Source organism: Trachemys scripta, chromosome 14 (genome assembly GCF_013100865.1).
Source record: "Trachemys scripta elegans isolate TJP31775 chromosome 14, CAS_Tse_1.0, whole genome shotgun sequence".
NCBI lineage: Eukaryota > Metazoa > Chordata > Testudines > Emydidae > Trachemys > Trachemys scripta.
The window spans coordinates 28,337,911-28,357,299 of record NC_048311.1 but is presented as its reverse complement, the minus strand read 5'-3'; the positions used below and the strand labels follow the sequence as shown (position 1 = coordinate 28,357,299).

Here is a 19,389-nt window from a genome sequence, read left to right as displayed (position 1 = left end):
AGTGTTTGGAGTAGGAGGATCGGTGCCGGTATCAAGGGGACTGGTGCTGGGGCCATGGAGACCAGAATCACGATGGGGAGTGCTCTCACGGGGCAGGCGACCAGGATCTGCGCCGAGAGGATGACCAGTGGGAGGGCAAATGGTGCCAGTAGCTCAGAGACCGGCGCCTCCCCCTAGGTGATCCGTGTCAAGAGGGCGGGTACTGCAATCGCAGTGCCAGTGACCGAGGGCGAGCCCCAGAGGATATGGGCTTCAACACAGGAGATCTGCGGCACTGAGATGGAGAGCGCGGCCTTATCTCGGGGATCGGTGGCTGTCCACTGCCCCCTGAGGGGACTCAGCGGCTGGCTTGCCCTTTGCAGTTTCCACAGCTGGCCCTATGGATACTGCTAAGGCAAAAATCTCTGACGACCGTGCACATGGGCATGCGCACACCTAGAATGGAATCCACATGAGCAAGCACTCAAAGAAGAATGTTTAGTTGAAAAGATTGCACCTGTAGAGGCAATGTTACAATACTCTCCTTCTCCCACGTCATTCCTTTCAAATTTGTTTTCTTCAACCATGTTTATTTGTAGAATGTGAAAAATTGTAGGAACATTATGATTTTAGCAGTACAAGGAAAATAAGTAATGTTAATTGGTTCATCAGGCACTCAAAGTAGAAAAGTTTTGGATCAGGACCCACGACTGGTTCTGGGGTATGTACGTAACCACCACTATACTCTGTTCATGAGGGAAGCAGCTACAGCACAAAAGTTGGCAATGCCAATATTACACTGTGAAGACAGAAGGTATGAAGTCTAAATTTAAGGTTAACTTTATTTTCACACTTTCATACACACCTATAAAATATTACCTAGAGACTCTCTCAAGGTGAACGTTCTATGTGGCTGTGCAATCACAAGCATATTCTGGATTCCAGACTATTACTGGCAACCTGTAGATCTGATCCCCGGTAAGAAGAAGATCTGAAGATATGCTTTGTTCAGATCTTGAAAAGGCAGCATAAATACTAGCTCCATGGTTTATATAACCCACTCCACCTTATTCTTTCCTTTCACCTCTAGTTATGTAAATATACTTGCAGTAATTATGGGCCTGGAGGAGAAAAAATATCTGGAAAATGTCCTTCAAGGCAATTGCCTTCAGACAGATTCAGAATGCTCCCCTTTAGTATTCAAAGGATTGGAGCTCATATTATTGTGATTGCTTCTCACCTTTATTTTTCTGATGTCTTTACAGCAGGGGTTCTCAAACTTAATTGCACCGCGAACCCCATCTGACAACAAAAATTACTATACGACCCCAGGAGGGGGTATTGAAGCCTGAACCCACCCAAGCCCCGCTGCCCTGGGTGGCAGGGCCAAAGCTGAAGACCGAGCCTCGCTGTCCCAGGCTGGGGGCCTGTAACCTGAGCCCCACTGCCCAGGGCTGAAGCCGAAGCCTGGTCCCGCTGCCCAGCACCAAAGCCCTTGGACTTTGGCCCTGGGTGGTGGCGCTCAGGCTTTGGCTTTGGGCCCAGGCCTAGACCCCAGCAAGTCTAACGCTAGCCTTGGCGATCCCATTAAAACAGGGTCACAACCCACACTGGGGTCCCGACCCATAGTTTGAGAACTGCTGCTTTACAGAATGTGGATGTCAGCATTCCAGTGTCATATCCTGTGGTGTATCCCCATTCTGCTCCTTCCATTTGCACTTCATAGATTTAATTTCACTTTCATCTTTGAAGCCTAGTGACCATTTTTAAGCTGTATTTTGTATGCCAGTATGGACTGATGCCAACGCTGGAAGTATGTGCATTTTTACTGGCAGAAAGTGAATAATTGGCACTGGACAAAAGTAATTTTAATATGAAATCCTTGGCATATCGTTGGTTATAGATTCTACCCTAACATCAAATTGTCAATCTTTGAATTTTGAATATAACTATGTATTTATCAACCATGAGAATTGTATTTCTTTACTGAACATACAACTCCTCTGGAGTTCCGTGAAAATACTGTGCCTACCTCATTTTAATCCATTTCAATAAAATCCTTAATTAGGGTTCAGTTTTTTTAAAAAGTTCTTGCAGTCAGGAATTCCCGCCCCCCCGCTTAAATAACTACTTCATACAATACAATTTTACAAGACTGGGAATGGAATGGCCTGGAGTTTACCATGGTATTTAGCACCAAGAGAAACAGTACAAAGGAAAGGTAACAGTTTAGTGACATTTTATGGTTACAGGAATATAGTTCATCTTGCTCTTTATTATGAGTAACACACTGTTGGTTTTGACAGATACCCAGTAAGTATGCCCCATCTTGGAAAGAATAAGTAACATTTCCAATGGATGCATCAGAATGACTAAAGCATTCAGTATTTTGGCATTTTTGATTAAAAATCATTTGCACATCAGAAGTTATTTTTGTAAATAGATTTTTTGTTAGAAATATAACAAATGGACATATTTTCTCCTACCAGCCAAGGCAAAATAGTTTAAAATACTGTAAACTGCATATAAATAAGACAAGTAGAATCAATGTATTATAATAATGTGTATAAAAAGGAAAGATTCAGTTTCATAAAAACATTCAGACTGTGTATATTGTAACAGTAAGGAAATGAAGCATAGTCATACTGAGTAGCGAAGATTAGGAAACAACTTGATACTGTATTTCTTTATGAACAATAACTGCTGGCTATTTCTCTTAGTTTAAGGAAAAAAATTCATTCGTTTAACTAAACTCAGCAATAACATTTACAGGCTAAGAAGTATTTTTCACTAAAAAATTGGATTTAAACAAAATTATTCATTTTTAAATCTAAATAGGCCATCCCCAGCCTGAGACGTTCTACTGTAACCAAAAGCATTATTTTATATGTGGTGATGGTAATCATTTATATAGTGCTGTAAGTTTACATGGAGCTTTGAACACAGTCTCTGCCCAAATGATTTTATAATTTAAGAAAAGGGGCATCCTTTACTGACAGAGTTTGGCCAGAGAGAAACCCGTGGCAGACAGAGTGTGCTTGAACTCTACAGTGGAGTTGGATTTTGTGAGGGAACAACTTCCTATAAAACCAGGAGCAAGTCGCTTAGTCTATCCTCTCTGCCTCAGTTCACCATCTGTAAAACGGAGGTGATACTCCTCTAATACACAAGGATGTTGTGTGAAGATAAATTCATTCAAAGATTATGAGTTGCTCAGATATTATGGTGATGGAGGTCATACAAGTATTTTAGATAGATAGGTGTCCAGATCACCAGTGGAGACACAGAGCAGGTCATTAGACTGTTGTGAGAAACTATTCAGGCTACAGTTTAGTGTTAGGCTAGGTCTACACTACCCGCCTGAATCGGCGGGTAGAAATCGATCTCTCAGGGATTGAATTATCGCGTCTCGTCGGGACGTGACAATCGATCCCCGAATCGACGCTCTTACTCCACCAGCGGAGGTGGGAGTAAGTGCCGTCGACGGGGAGCCGCGGAGGTCGATTTTGCCGCCATCCTCACAGCGGGGTAAGTCGGCTCCGATAGGTCGAATTCAGTTACGCTATTCGCGTAGCTGAATTTGCGTATCTTAAATCGACCCCCTCCCTGTAGTGAAGACCTGCCCTTAGATGAAGATAAGTAAACCAAATTGTCTATTTCTCATAGGGTTTTTTTCCTTGCATACAAGACATTTTCATTAGTAACAAAGGTATACAGCATTTTTCTTCCTTTTTAAATGTCTGTGCTTACTTGGTCCATAGCTTAGAATGTTATAAATAGTAATAATACCTTTTCTCTTATTTCCCCTTACATTATTCACAGTAAAAACAACTAGAAACACGGGGCTTTAGTCTATTAACGCCCATCTCCAATAACATACTATTATGATACAATCAGCAAAAACGGACCAGGAAAACAATCCCTTGTCCTAAATAAACAAACAGATAGTAAGGTTTTAGCTATAGGACAAACAAATTTTACATTACCTTGTAGGAAAAAACCCTATCAATTTCAGCTAGAAGGAGATGTCTGACAAGTAGTGCCTGTATTACATATAAATTAGGATTACCAAGACATCTGCAGCAGTTTTAAATATTACAGAGCAAACCCTTTGCAAATGTATGTTTCTAACCTCAGGTATTTAATGTAATTCCATGAAAACAACTTGAGTGAAGTATGATGTAAATTTGAACTCAGTAGAAAACTGCATTAAAACTATGGCATACTTATTTAAAGTACTATATCTTTAGATTTGCAGAAGTTTACTACTCCACACTCTGTCTCAAATCACTTTTACCATGAATCTACCTGGATGTGTTTGAAACTGCAACAACACTGCACGACCAGGGGCTGCTAACAGGGAGTTTCGCAAGGGAGATCTCCAGGTGAAGGAGGAGCAATACAGCACCCTTTTGGGGTAAGTGACTGTCTGTAGTGTGTGTTTGTTTGTGTTTGAGGGTTACTTGCTGTGAGCTGAGCTTGTGTTTGTCAGTCTGTTTGTTTGTTTTGGTTGTTTGAAGGACCGTGTGCTGTGGCTGGCAGTTGGAAGGTTTGAAAGCTAGAAGTCTCTGGTAAGTGGCTGAGCCTTTATCAGTGGGCGGGGCATTCATACAGGCCAGGGCTTTATAAAGCAGCGCACAAGCGACCAGGGAGCTTTGCGACCAGGGGCTGCTAACAGGGAGTTTCGCAAGGGAGTTTGGAAGGGGAGCAGGAAGGGGGTGAGGGTCCCTTGCCGGTTCCATCTGTTTTCTCTTGATTCCCCTTAATACCTATAAAGCAACTACATTCATAACTTTTCGCTTAAACAACCCTTTCAGCTGACAGGGGGCTGCAGACGGGAGTTTGACAGAGGGAGGCTTACGATGGTTAGGAAGACCCGCAACACCTGTGCCAGCACTGCTGCTGTCTCCTCCACCTGTGCCTGTAGCCAGACAGAGTGCCTAAGCATGGATGCCTCTACCCAGATCCTGGTGTGGTTTTGCAGAGACTGTAACTTGCAATTTCCACTTACTGATATCCAGGCTGGGGGGACCATCCAATGTGAGAGGTGCCTGCTGGTGGAATCTCTCAGGCAGCAGGTGGGAGAGCTACAGGAGGAGGTGGCTAGGTTGAGGAGCATCCGTATCCATGAGCAATTCCTCGACAGTGTCCATGTGGAGACAGCTGAGGTAGCTGTCCCAGTACACAGGACTGCTGATACACCACTGGTGGAGGAGGAGATGGCTCAGGGTGGACACTGGCAGCTGGTTACTTCTGGCAGCAGGCAGTGCTCCACCCTTGCTCCGAACCCTCCTGCCGTGGTTATAGGTAACCGTTATGCTCTTCTTGACACAGGAAAGAAGGAATCACTCCCTACAGTAAAGGAGGAGAAGCCTCGTACCCCTAAGGCTGGAAAGTCTGCTGCCACCACTGCAAATAGGAAACGTAGGGTAGTGGTGGTTGGAGACTCTCTGCTGAGGGGGACGGAGGCGCCCATCTGTCGCCCTGACATCTCATCTCGGGAGGTATGCTGCCTGCCGGGGGCCCGTATCCGAGACGTTACGGAGGCATTGTCGAGGATTATCCAGCCCTCTGACTACTACCCCATGCTACTCATCCATGTGGGCACAAATGATACTGCGCGGTGTGACACTGAGCGGATCAAGAGTGACTACAGGGCTCTGGGAGTACGGGTGAAGGAGTTTGGAGCGCAGGTGGTATTCTCTTCAATTCTTCCTGTCAAAGGTAGGGGCCTGGGCAGAGACAGATGCATCATGGAGGTGAATGCCTGGCTGCGAAGATGGTGTCGCCAGGAGGGCTTTGGCTTCCTAGACCACGGGATGCTATTCGAGGAAGGACTGCTAGGCAGAGATGGCGTTCACCTTTCGAGGAGAGGAAAGACCCTATTCGGACACAGACTGGCTAACCTAGTGAGGAGGGCTTTAAACTAGGTTCGACGGGGACAGGTGAGCAAAGCCCACAGGTAAGTGGGGAACATGGAGACCGGGGAGATGGGTCGGAAACGAGAGGGAGTGTGGGCTATATTGGCAGAGAGAAAGGAGAGTCAGGACAAAACCGGGAGGAAAGATCAAACCAGTATCTTAGATGCGTATATACAAATGCGAGAAGTATGGGGAATAAGCAGGAAGAACTGGAAGTGCTAATAAATAAATACAACTATGACATTGTTGGCATCACTGAAACTTGGTGGGATAATACACATGATTGGAATGTTGGTGTGGATGGGTACAGCTTGCTCAGGAAGGATAGACAGGGGAAAAAGGGAGGAGGTGTTGCCTTATATATTAAAAATGTACACACTTGGACTGAGGTAGAGATGGACATAGGAGACGGAAGTGTTGAGAGTCTCTGGGTTAGGCTTAAAGGGGCAAAAAACAAGGGAGATGTCCTGCTAGGAGTCTACTACAGGCCACCTAACCAGGTGGAAGAAGTGGATGAGGCTTTTTTCAAGCAACTAACAAAATCATCCAAAGCCCAAGATTTGGTGGTGATGGGGGACTTCAACTATCCGGATATATGTTGGGAGAATAACACAGCGGGGAACAGACTATCCAACAAATTCTTGGACTGCATTGGAGACAACTTTTTATTTCAGAAGGTTGAAAAAGCTACTAGGGGGGAAGCTGTTCTAGACTTGATTTTAACAAATAGGGAGGAACTCGTTGAGAATGTGAAAGTAGAAGGCAGCCTGGGTGAAAGTGATCATGAAATCATAGAGTTTGCAATCCTAAAGAAGGGTAGAAGGGAGAACAGCAAAATAGAGACAATGGATTTCAGGAAGGCAGATTTTGGGAAGCTCAGAGAGCTGATGGGTAAAGTCCCATGGGAATCAAGACTGAGGGGAAAAACAACTGAGGAGAGTTGGCAGTTTTTCAAAGGGACACTATTAAGGGCCCAAAAGCAAGCTATTCCACTGGTTAGGAAAGATAGAAAATGTGGCAAAAGACCACCTTGGCTTAACCACGAGATCTTGCACGATCTAAAAAATAAAAAGGAGTCGTATAAAAAATGGAAACTAGGACAGATTACAAAGGATGAATATAGGCAAACAACACAGGAATGCAGGGGCAAGATTAGAAAGGCAAAGGCACAAAATGAGCTCAAACTAGCTACGGGAATAAAAGGAAACAAGAAGACTTTTTATCAATACATTAGAAGCAAGAGGAAGACCAAAGACAGGGTAGGTCCACTGCTTAGTGAAGAGGGAGAAACAGTAACAGGAAACTTGGAAATGGCAGAGATGCTTAATGACTTCTTTGTTTCGGTCTTCACCGAGAAGTCTGAAGGAATGCCTAACATAGTGAATGCTAATGGGAAGGGGGTAGGTTTAGCGGATAAAATAAAAAAAGAACAAGTTAAAAATCACTTAGAAAAGTTAGATGCCTGCAAGTCACCCGGGCCTGATGAAATGCATCCTAGAATACTCAAGGAGCTAATAGAGGAGGTATCTGAGCCTCTAGCTATTATCTTTGGAAAGTCATGGGAGACGGGAGAGATTCCAGAAGACTGGAAAAGGGCAAATATAGTGCCCATCTATAAAAAGGGAAATAAAAACAACCCAGGTAACTACAGACCAGTTAGTTTAACTTCTGTGCCAGGGAAGATAATGGAGCAAGTAATTAAGGAAATCATCTGCAAACACTTGGAAGGTGGTAAGGTGATAGGGAACAGCCAGCATGGATTTGTGAAGAACAAATCATGTCAAACCAATCTGATAGCTTTCTTTGATAGGATAACGAGCCTTGTGGATAAGGGTGAAGCGGTGGATGTGGTATACCTAGACTTTAGTAAGGCATTTGATACGGTCTCGCATGATATTCTTATCGATAAACTAGGCAAATACAAATTAGATGGGGCTACTATAAGGTGGGTGCATAACTGGCTGGATAACCGTACTCAGAGAGTTGTTATTAATGGTTCCCAATCCTGCTGGAAAGGCGTAACGAGTGGGGTTCCGCAGGGGTCTGTTTTGGGACCGGCTCTGTTCAATATCTTCATCAACGACTTAGATATTGGCATAGAAAGTACGCTTATTAAGTTTGCGGATGATACCAAACTGGGAGGGATTGCAACTACTTTGGAGGACAGGGTCATAATTCAAAATGATCTGGACAAATTGGAGAAATGGGCTGAGGTAAACAGGATGAAGTTTAACAAAGACAAATGCAAAGTGCTCCACTTAGGAAGGAAAAATCAATTTCACACATACAGAATGGGAAAAGACTGTCTAGGAAGGAGTACGGCAGAAAGGGATCTAGGGGTTATAGTGGACCACAAGCTAAATATGAGTCAACAGTGTGATGCTGTTGCAAAAAAAGCAAACATGATTCTGGGATGCATTAACAGGTGTGTTGTGAGCAAGACACGAGAAGTCATTCTTCCGCTCTACTCTGCTCTGGTTAGGCCTCAGCTGGAGTATTGTGTCCAGTTCTGCGCGCCGCATTTTAAAAAAGATGTCGAGAAATTGGAAAGGGTCCAAAGAAGAGCAACAAGAATGATTAAAGGTCTTGAGAACATGACCTATGAAGGAAGGCTGAAAGAACTGGGTTTGTTTAGTTTGGAAAAGAGAAGACTGAGAGGGGACATGATAGCAGTTTTCAGGTATCTAAAAGGGTGTCATAAGGAGGAGGGAGAGAACTTGTTCACCTTAGCCTCTAAGGATAGAACCAGAAACAATGGGTTTAAACTGCAGCAAGGGAGGTCTAGGTTGGACATTAGGAAAAAGTTCCTAACTGTCAGGGTGGTTAAACACTGGAATAAATTGCCTAGGGAGGTTGTGGAATCTCCATCTCTGGAGATATTTAAGAGTAGGTTAGATAAATGTCTATCAGGGATGGTCTAGACAGTATTTGGTCCTGCCATGCGGGCAGGGGACTGGACTCGATGACCTCTCGAGGTCCCTTCCAGTCCTATAATCTATGAATCTATGAATCTATGCATGCTGTCACATCACTAAAAGATCCCCAAATGCCTACCATTTCCTTTTCTATGCATTTCCAGTTGACTAGCTACTTAAGATGTAATCCTGTGGCCATTTCAGAATCAAAGTGCATCCAGATCAAAGAACTCTATGAGAAACCACTGACACACCTACTGTGTTCTGAGCTGCAATTCCACAAGGCATGGTTTCTATTGAAGAGGGTGAATTTTTTTTTTCCTCTCACAAAGGGAGATAGAGTTGTTTTATAAAGGTTTACTCTCTCTCTCTCTTTTAAGGGACTAGCTTGTAATTACTTACTTTCATTCCAAAAGTACTCAAAGAAACACTGCAAAACATTTCTCATATAGAAGTCTAATATAACAGTTGGATCTTGCTGATTTGTACTGAGAGCTGGGAGACCCCATTGTAAGTTACAAGAAGATACAATAGTATCACCAAAACCAACGAGGAGTCCTTGTGGCACCTTAGAGACTAACAAATGTATTTGGACATAAGCTTTTGTGGGCTAAAACCCACTTCATCAGATGCATCACATCACTTTCCAAAGCTATACCTTTCACCCATAAGAGCTTTGTAGCTCTTTATGTTATCCAGTAAATGAGGGGCCATATGGGAACACCTTCACAGGCAGCAACTCCTGGTGAGCTCTGTTGCCAATGGCCGGCAGTGTGGTAGATGTGCCAGCCACTGCCTCATCAGGGGAGGATGAGGAGGATGCCCGTGGGGGCACCGGATCCTCCTGTCCCTCTAGCTCGTGGAGATCACCCTGCATGATGCACCTTCCACGGTGCCAGGAGAGGCACCGGCTTCCGGCCCCGTACTGGTCACCACTGCAGCCTTTGTGCTGGCCTTAGCACCAATCTCGTGGCTTCGCAGAGGCTCCCAGGCTACAGATGATGATGGAGGGGCCTGTGTCTCTGATACTACTGATAGTGATCTGGACCCTGCACCCTGGACTTGGTGGTAGGCCCACCAGGTCCAAAAGGGCCTTTGAGCCGGTGCCTGCCACTGTGGTGGCCACGGCATCATAGGCAATGGCTGCCCTTCCTCCTGTCTCGATCGGTGCCGAGAGCGGTGAGGGTTCTGCCTAGATTTGTATGACTCCACCTCTGAGTCCAACGATGATTCCGATGTTGATGACCAAGGTGGTGCAGAGCGAGATGATGCCAGGGAGTGGTGCCAAAGCAAGGGCAAACGGTGCCACATCATAGCTGACTTGCCCTTGGAATGCACAATGCTTCTTTGTGGTGCCAGGGCCAGTGCAGGGGACTGTGCTTTCATAGATATAAGGTCCCTGGCCACCTCAAAGGGTGTACAGGGTGAAGGGAAGGTCCAACTCTTCCACCTGACTCTCTCGCACTGGGGATTCCACAAGAACCGGACTCGACGGACCTCCCTGCGAGGCCGGAGTCGATGGTGCCAGCTCTGTTGGAGCTGGAGCAGGGTGTCTTGGAGCAGGATGCATCCCACTAGCAAAGCCTCACTCCACTGCTCTAGTGGGAGAGCGACCTCTGTCAGTCTTCTTCTTCTTGTGAGGCACCGGGATATGGGAGCAAGCATACCCTGGTCCCTGGGAGGAGATGAATGTGGCGGTGGGGGGGAACCCCCAATTGAAACTTATCTTAACTAACTATAAAAATACTGAAACCTAACTAAACCTAAATTAACTATTTACAGATACAACATGAGAAAGTCCAGTAGGGGATCGCTTGCCATAGCAAGAGAAGAGAGCAGCTCCAATGACCTTCACTGGCAGTAAGAAGGAACTGAAGAAGCAACTGGTCAGCAGGGACCTATATACACCTCCAGCAAGGCGTGACTCCAGGGGACTCCACGGCCAACCCGAAGGGTACCACTACGGGGAAAACCTTTCGACGACTGTGAATGCACCACACATACACCTACTTGGAATTGCCATGAGCAAGTACTCGAAGAAGAATAAACAATTTCATTGCAATACATTTAGGCGAAAATAGTTACAGTGAATGTGCTCCCCACACAAATACAAAAAGATATACAGTATAGTCAACCGAAAGCTTGGAAGTTCTAGTTTAATAATGTATTGAGCATTTTGAAATATTCCCTGTTTATTCCAAATACTTAAGAGATTATCTGAATAAAGACATATAGACTTTTGCTTTGTGCCTATTCTTACTGTATAAAACCATCTTCAAAAAGCCCCTATCCATCTACATAAGTAACACTAACATTTGACTGAGCAGTTTTTAGTAAATAACTTCTGGTTTGTTTCAGAATAATCTTTGCTTTTTTAAGAAAATGATTTCTGTAACTTTGAAATAGATAGGCAAAAATTAAATTGGGCTAAAACATATGGAAATAGTATTCTACATAATCAAAAGAGGAAGAAGCAAAACTTGTCACACACTTACATCTGCTGTGTGTAAATCATTCATACACCCAGAAAATACTGGGTTTGTTGTATATTGAAAATTTGATCAAGATGAAAACTCAATGAAAAACTTAGTTGGTGCAATATATCTGTCTCTTTTCAGAGCAGAGTGTGCCAATTCTCTGCACTGTTTCAGTTATCTTTGAAAAAAGGAGAAAGAAAGATTACTTACTAGTAACTGTAGTTCCTCGAGAGAGAGATGCCACTGCACATTCACACTAGTAGGATGCACTCTTGGCACCGCTAAGCTTCAAAAACTTTCTAAAGCAGTGTCCCCATTCAAACTATAAAAGCACAACCTCCCAGAGCCAAGTATTTGGAGATAGGTTTCTAGAGGCCATGTGGTCCCCTACTGCCTTGTTTCCTTCTCTTAAACCCCAGAGTCCTTTGGTGAGTAAAACTCCGAGGAAAAGAAGAAAGTGGACATAACACAGTGGAATATACACAGGCAACGCTCTCAGAGAAAAAATGGTTACCTACCTTTTGTAACTGTTGTTCTTTGAATTTTGTTGCTCATGTCCATTCCATTGTAGGTGTGCATGCGCCCATGTGCGCAGCCGTTGGAGACTTTTGCCTTAGCGGTACCCGTAGGGCCGCCAACAGTAGTACCTCTGGAGTGCCGTGCTCAGGGCGTGATATATCAGACGTCTCCGGCCCTGCGCCCTCTCGGTTCCTTCTTGCTGACAACTCTGACATAGGGGCAAGAGGGCGGATAATAGAATGGACATGAGCAACACATCTCAAAGAACAGTTACAAACAATAGATAACAGTTTGTTCTTCTTCGAGTGCTTGCTCATGTCAATTCCACGGCAGGGTGACTCACAAGCAAAATCCCTGGAGGTGGGCTCGGAGTTCACAGTCTTGCAGATTGGAGTACTGTCCTGCCGAAACCAGCATCAGCCTGAGCTTGCTGGGTCAGTGCATAATATGAAGCGAACGTCTGGACAGACAACCAGGTCTCTGCGCAGCAGATTTCCTGGATGGGCACCTGAGTGAGGAAGGCCACCAATGATGCCTGCGCACTAGTCGAGTGAGCCATCATGATCACTGGCGGGGACACCTTTTTGCCAGCTCATACCAATAGCGGATGCAAGCCATGATCCAGAACGAGCTTCTCTGGGTAGACACTGGGCAACCCTTCATCCGGTCCATGACAGCAACAAACAATTGTGTAGACTTACGGAACGGCTTCATCCTCTCTATGTAGAAGGACAGTGTCCGCCAGACATCCAGAGTATGCAGTCTGCGTTCCTCATCCACATTATGAAGCTTCGGGCAGAGGACAGGTAGGTATATGTCCTGACCGATATGGAACTGGGAGATGACCTTGGGCGGACGCAGCTGAGAGTGCCCTGATCTCGGATACCTTATGGGCCAAAATTATAGCAACCAAAAAGAAGGCCTTCCAAGAGAGAAGAAGAAGGGAGCAGGAAGCCAGGAGCTCAAACAAAGGCCTCATGAGCCTGGACAGCACAAGGTTCAGACATAAGGTTCAGACCCAGACATAAGGGTAAAGGTGCTCCAGACCTTTCAGGAACCGCGCCGTCATGGGATGGGCGAAGACCGACCTGCCGTGAGATGAAGGCTGGAAAGCCAAAATGGCCACCAGGTGCACCCTGACTGAGGACAGCGACAGACCCTGGAGCTTAAGGTGCAGTAAATAGTCCAAGATCTCTTGCAAGGGGGCCTTCCGCCAAGGCCCAACACATGAACCGCTTCCACTTAGCCACATAAGTAGCCCTAGTGGAGGGTTTCCTGCTGCCCAGCAGGACCTGCTTGACACCGCCAGAACACTGCCGTTCTTCCACGCTCAACCATGCAGAAACCAGACCGTCAAGTGCACCGCCGCCAGGTTCGGATGCAGCAGATTCCCATGATTGTGGGACAGCAGATCCAGCTGAAGAGGCAGCTGCAACTGGATGGCTACCGAAAGACTCAGGAGCATGCTGAACCAGTGCTTATGAGGCCATGCCGGGGCTACAAGGATGACCGTCGCTCTGTCCTGCTTCACCTTGAGCAGGATTCTGTGGGTTAACAGCACCGGTGGGAAGGTGTACATCAGCACTCCCGACCATGGAATCAGGAAGGCGTCTGACACAGAACCCTTGTCCCTGCCCAGCAGAGAACAGAACACGTGGCACTTCCTGGGGAGTTCCTCACCAGCGGAAAATTAGGCTGACCACCTCTGGATGGAGTGAGCATTTGTGGCAAGATGAGAAGGATCTGCTGAGCGATCCGCCAGGACGTTCTTGGTTCCGGGCAGGTGGGTGGCCCCCAAATGAATGGCGTGCCGCACCCAAAAGTCCCAGAGGCTGAGCACTTGCCGACAAAGGGCCAAAGACGTGGCGCCGCCCTGCCTATTGATGTAGCACATTGCGGCAGTATTGTCCATCAGGACCTGCACCACCTTGCCTTCCAGGTGAGGCAAGAAAGCGAGGCGCGGCAGGCGAACTGCTCTGAGATCCCGGACATTGATTTGAAGGGTTAGGTTGTGTTGCAGCCAACGGTCCTGGGTGTCAAACTTGCTCAGATGGGCTCCCCAGCCCAGATCAGACACGTCTGAGACCAAGGTGAGCGAGGACGCCGGAGTCGCGAAGGGGACTCCCTGCAGCACTGACTTGGGATCCCGCCACCAGTCCAGAGACGAGAGAATGTGGCTTGGCACCGCAACCACTTGGTCCAGGGGGTGGCTGCTGGGAACGTAAACCGAGGCCAGCCACGCTTGCAGGGGCCTCAGATGAAGCCAGCCATGGCTTACCATGTAGGTGCACGCGGCCATGTGGCCCATCAGTCGTAGGCACGTGTGGGCCATGGTGAGCGGTTATCTCTTTATGTGGATGATCAAGTCTGACATGACCTAAAATTTTTAATTGTAAATGTCTTTCGCAACAGGTTACATTAAAAAGCATTCTCCCAGTTATTCAAAAGGAACATCCATTAACTTTGTCAGGACCAAGATCCCAGTTCACGATAGCTTTTCTCACTAGTGGAGATATCTTAACTAGTCCTTTGAGGAATCTTACAATAGTGGAATGGCTGAAGAATTTTCAATTGCCAACTGAAAACAGTATGTTGAGATGTCAATAGATCACTTTGAATGGTGACAAGGAAAAGCTCAGACTTCAGATATAATAAATAGTCCAGAATAGATAAAATTGGGGCACACCTGGAGACAGATTATCTGTTGCCCATAGAAATAAGTTCTTTTCCATTGCTAGGGAAAAAAAGTAACTGAACTGTTCTGTAACCTACTCTTCGAGATGTTTTCTACATGTCCATTACACTGTAGGTGTGTGTGTGTGCCTCTAGAACAGCTGTCAGAATTTTACTCCCTCCGCGGTACCCATTGGGGCAGCTCACACTGCATGCAGGTATATAGGGTGGAGTCACCTCCAACCACCACCAGGTCCTTTTAGACAGAAAACTCCAATGCCGAGGGGTAGGAGGGCAGATCGTGGAGCAGACACGTGCAACACATCTCGAAGAATAACAGTTATGGAACAGGTCGGTAATTATTTTTTCTTCTTTGAGTGATTGCACATGTGCATTCCACTCCTGGTGACTCACAAGTCATGAAAACAGATGACGGGATCAGAGCCTTTCTGAACAGGGATTGAAGGACAGCCCGCCAAAATCTTGCTCCATGTCTAGCTTGCAAACAGGAAAACAAGTCCAAAAATATTTTTTTTCTTTTAAACACAACTAAAGCTTACTATCCTAAGTATATTGAAGACTAAACTAATTATATAAACACATACTATATTTACAAATGCTGGGACCGAGACAGAACTGTTTTGGTACTGAACAGAGTTCCAACGACCGTCACAGGCAGTAAGAAGGAACTGAGGGGGCTTAGGGGAGGCTCTGCCCTTTCCACCTTCATGCAGTGATGCACGGCAGCAATGGGAGCTTGAGCCACCCAATGGATACCTCTGAGGGGAAAAAGTTTTCAATGACCCTGTGCTGGGCTCACCAACACCAAGATTGGAATTCACATGTATAGTCACTCGAAGAAGAACTGTGCATAAGAAGCTGAGGTGACACTGTTAGATGATGATTTAGATTGTAAACTCTCTGGAGCAGGGATTATCTCTTATCTACGTTTTGTACAAAGTCCAAAACAATGGATCTCCAGTCCTAACTGGGGATCTTTGGGTGTCAATATAAATTATATTTATAAGATATGGGGGCTCTCTCATCACAGTTCCAGAAGATCTCAGTACCGTCACTGACCTGTCAAATCTAGAGTACTCAGAAGAATACTGGTCTAATCTGATTTTTCTGATCACCAATAAAAATAATGGAATTAGTGGAGAAGTATGAAGGAGATCTTTGCTTCAGTCCAATAGAATGCATCAGATACAGTCTCTGTCCTCTCAATCTGAAGCAAAACTGAGGATGCTTTGCAATGCTCCTTGTGGAAAACACATCTATGAAAGATTTCAAATTTATCCAGTTCTCTTTATCTTTTAAATCAATGGGATTATTTACAGATTAAGGTACTACTCAACACTATTAAGAATGACTGGCCCTAAATTAACATTACATGTCAAAGCTTTCAAAACTGGATATCTCAATATGTTAGAGTGTTCAAATTACCACTTAGGTGTAATAAAAGGGCTATTTATGTTCTTAAGTGTTGATTTGAGAATCCAGTTATCAGATTTAAACAGCCCATTAAACTGCTCAATTTTGAAAAATGGACTCCCACATTAAATTCTAAACTCAGATGTCAGCACGTGTCTTCACATAGCTTGAAAAATTCACTACTGAATTAGCATGACAGTGAATTTTCAGGACACATAACATTTCAAACTACACATCTAAGACTAGAATCCAGGCCTCTGTCTTTAATTTTGGCCCCCTGTGCTTAGACTTTACACTTTAGATCAGACACTACAAAGGTTTACACCACACTAGACTAGGCAGTCTACTTTGTTCATTAATCATTGACACAATGGGCTACTTAGACTGTGAAAAGCTGTCATATGAGATGTATTATGTCAAAACAATTGAAATGTATGTTTTAAACCCAGATTCTGCCTCCAGATACAAGGCACAAATCCTGGGAAATCACTTACTAGATGCAATATGACACAAAATGAGCTCAAATACAGCATCTTAGATCCAAATCAGCCTTTTTAAATCGAAGTGATACAAATTTTTATGATTCTTCCCTGAAAATGTTAGTGTGTATTTCCAGTAGTCACTTTTTAGTGAAATAAAATGGATAAGTTAACCTCATCATCTTGACTACTTCAACCACCTCCTCTCTGGCCGCAACAAATTCCATCTTGACCACATATTTCCTTCCAAAATGCTGCTACGCAGATTATTTTCCTGGGCCAGTGCTTTGATAACCCTCCACTGGCTCTCCAATCTCCACCATAGCTAACACATATTATCAGTCTTCATTTTAAGGATTTCATGGCATATCCCTGCCCTACCTGTAATATCTTATACAGTATCAAGACGTCAATACCTGCATCCGCTGTGCAATTGATGCCTGCCTGGCCCGCCAATTTGTAAAATTTTCCAACAAGGACCTTCACACTTTCTCCCATGATTCCCCTTTTGAATGGGAGGAACTCTGTACAGAAATGTACAAAGGTACCATATTTTCCTTCTTCGAATCCCTCCTTCCAACTCTCCTCTATCATAATGCCTACTACAAACTCAACAACGGAACGGAAGATGATGTGGCATGACGGCTGCTATCATGCAGATTGCAACAGAGGGTCCTGTGGCACCTTTGAGACTAACAGAAGTATTGGGAGCATAAGCTTTCGTGGGTAAGAACCTCACTTCTTCAGATGCAAGGCCATGCAGATTGGTATTGTTCCTCAAACTCCCCCAGTCTATTTGTTGTATCCGCCTGTTGTGTTTCATCTTATACTTAGATTGTACTCTCTTTTTGGGACAGGAACTGTCTCCTTTATATATTTCAATCTTATATACTTATATAATGCTCATCACTGCAATATCTGAGCACGTCCCAATTATTAATATATTTATCCTCACAACAGGTCTGGAGGGTAAGGAAATTCCCCAGGGTACTATTATCCCCACTTTACAGATGGGGAACTGAGGCACAGAGACTAGGGTGACTTGCTCAAGGTCACAAAGGAAATCTGTAATGATACAGGGGACTGAATCCAGGTCTCCTGAGTCTCAAGCTAGCATCTTAACCACTGAATCCTGTTTGTACAGTACCGAGGGGCACAACTTTAGGAACTACCACAATACAAATAAATAACAACAATACATGAATATTTCAATTGTAACTTGATTCCCCTAATGAATGTCCACAACAACTAATCTTCAGTAAGGAATAATGGTCTGCAAACATGTCAGTTCTAAACTGAAGCTGGTTTGAGTTACTTAAGGGGAAAAGAGCATCTGAAACCACTAACTTCTATTTTGTTACATTCCTATCACTTAAAACCAGATGAACGGATTTTTTTTTAAATTTTTACAGCTGACTAATAAAACCCTAAAAATAAGGTTTTATAATGGAAAGTTGACCCAAACTAAACTATAGGAGTGTTGTTATAAAACACAAAGCATATGGTCTACTTACTGAATTTGAATAAAAACATAGAGACATTTAAAGAAAGAAATTATTCTTTATCACATGTTTCACTTACTTCAAAGCCTCTTCCAGTTTGCGAATTTTCTTTTGAGCATCCCCTCTCTCTTTATCAAGGTCATTTTGGAAGCCATGAATCTACCATTTCAAAGAAAAATTTTACATTTTAGCTACTACAGCATGTGACCAACAGAATGATTAAGCATTATATCAGTTTTGAACATAATAAATTAGTTTCACATAGGTTTAGATAAGAAGTTGTTGAAATATAATCAACATATGTAATGTGATGTTTCCACAGTTCAAACAAAGTTTAGGGACAAAATTAGCAGCAGGCTGAGACTATCAGAATAAAACCTTCTCTACTAGTGTGATTTTTCTTCCTGTCCAAAGAAATGTTAAACTTCTAGTGTTAAAAATACAATAACTGTATTAAAAATAACTAGTTTTTTCTTTAGTATTAATGGCCAGTATGAGGATACTGAGAGATCATGAAATAAAGGGTAGATAAGAGATACAGATTTGTCTGAACCATATCTTACACAAAGCATTTTTAAAAAATAAAATTAAATGGGTTAAAGCTACTTAAGCATACTAGCCACAGTATAATATACATTCAGATACTATGGCATCCAAGAGCAGTTGCCCCCGTGGAAAGAAAAGATGCAGAGGAAGAAGAGAACTGCACTACTCTAGAATTCTTCACCCTCATTGAAATAAAAAGTGAGAGTGATTCAACAAGCATGTGAGAAAGACTGCATATACTCTTAGCTACATGCTTCAACAAGCACAAGATAAGTCAAGGTTTATTAATCTGTTCTCATTTTGAAATTCTTGGGTACTGTAATTTTGCAGTGTATGTGAACTGTGCATCTAACCTTAACACCCAAACAAATGCACACCCATAATAGTTTACAGAATCTTTAACATAAATATAACTCCTCAGTCAGCCAATATACATACATAACTATACATATATATGTACATACACACAAAAAACAAACACCCTTGCCCCCTCACATGTACAGATTCCAGAAGATGTGTACAGACACACATGCTTACTCTATCTTAAAGGCTCCATTTCTCCTAATTTCATCTTTTTTCTCTTTTTTAAAATCTATTTAAATTATAAACTCTTTGAGGCAAGGACTGCTTTAAATGTTTGCACAGCACCTAACACATTTTGGATGCTAGTATAATAGAAGTAATAAATAATAATGATTAAAAAAAAAAGACTACTGACTTCTGGGTGCAATTCAAGCTGACAATTTTGTTCTTGTAAGGCCTTACATGGTATAGATCCTAGCTATCTGAGATCACCTCTCTCCCTGTAAACCATTTCAGAGCTCCTAGGCTGTTTCTAATATGCCCTACCTTTTAGTATCAGGTGGTTAGTAGCAAGTTTTAATCTGTGGAGGGTTCTTTACTCTGATTCTGTTGGACCAACAGGGGGAAGTGAGTTTCAGAGT

At 43.8% G+C, this 19,389-nt stretch overlaps 1 protein-coding gene across 4 annotated transcripts in view; it reads right to left on the bottom strand.

Annotated features, from left to right (window-relative positions):
• The window catches only part of CEP112 (centrosomal protein 112), a 290,713-nt gene that overhangs the window by 186,616 nt on the left and 84,708 nt on the right, over positions 1-19,389 (bottom strand). For all 4 annotated transcript variants that reach the window (XM_034789933.1, XM_034789932.1, XM_034789931.1 and 1 more), the window contains one exon: positions 17,979-18,058. In XM_034789933.1, the coding sequence (XP_034645824.1) occupies positions 17,979-18,058 (80 nt within the window). The remainder of the gene's footprint in view (positions 1-17,978; positions 18,059-19,389) is intronic.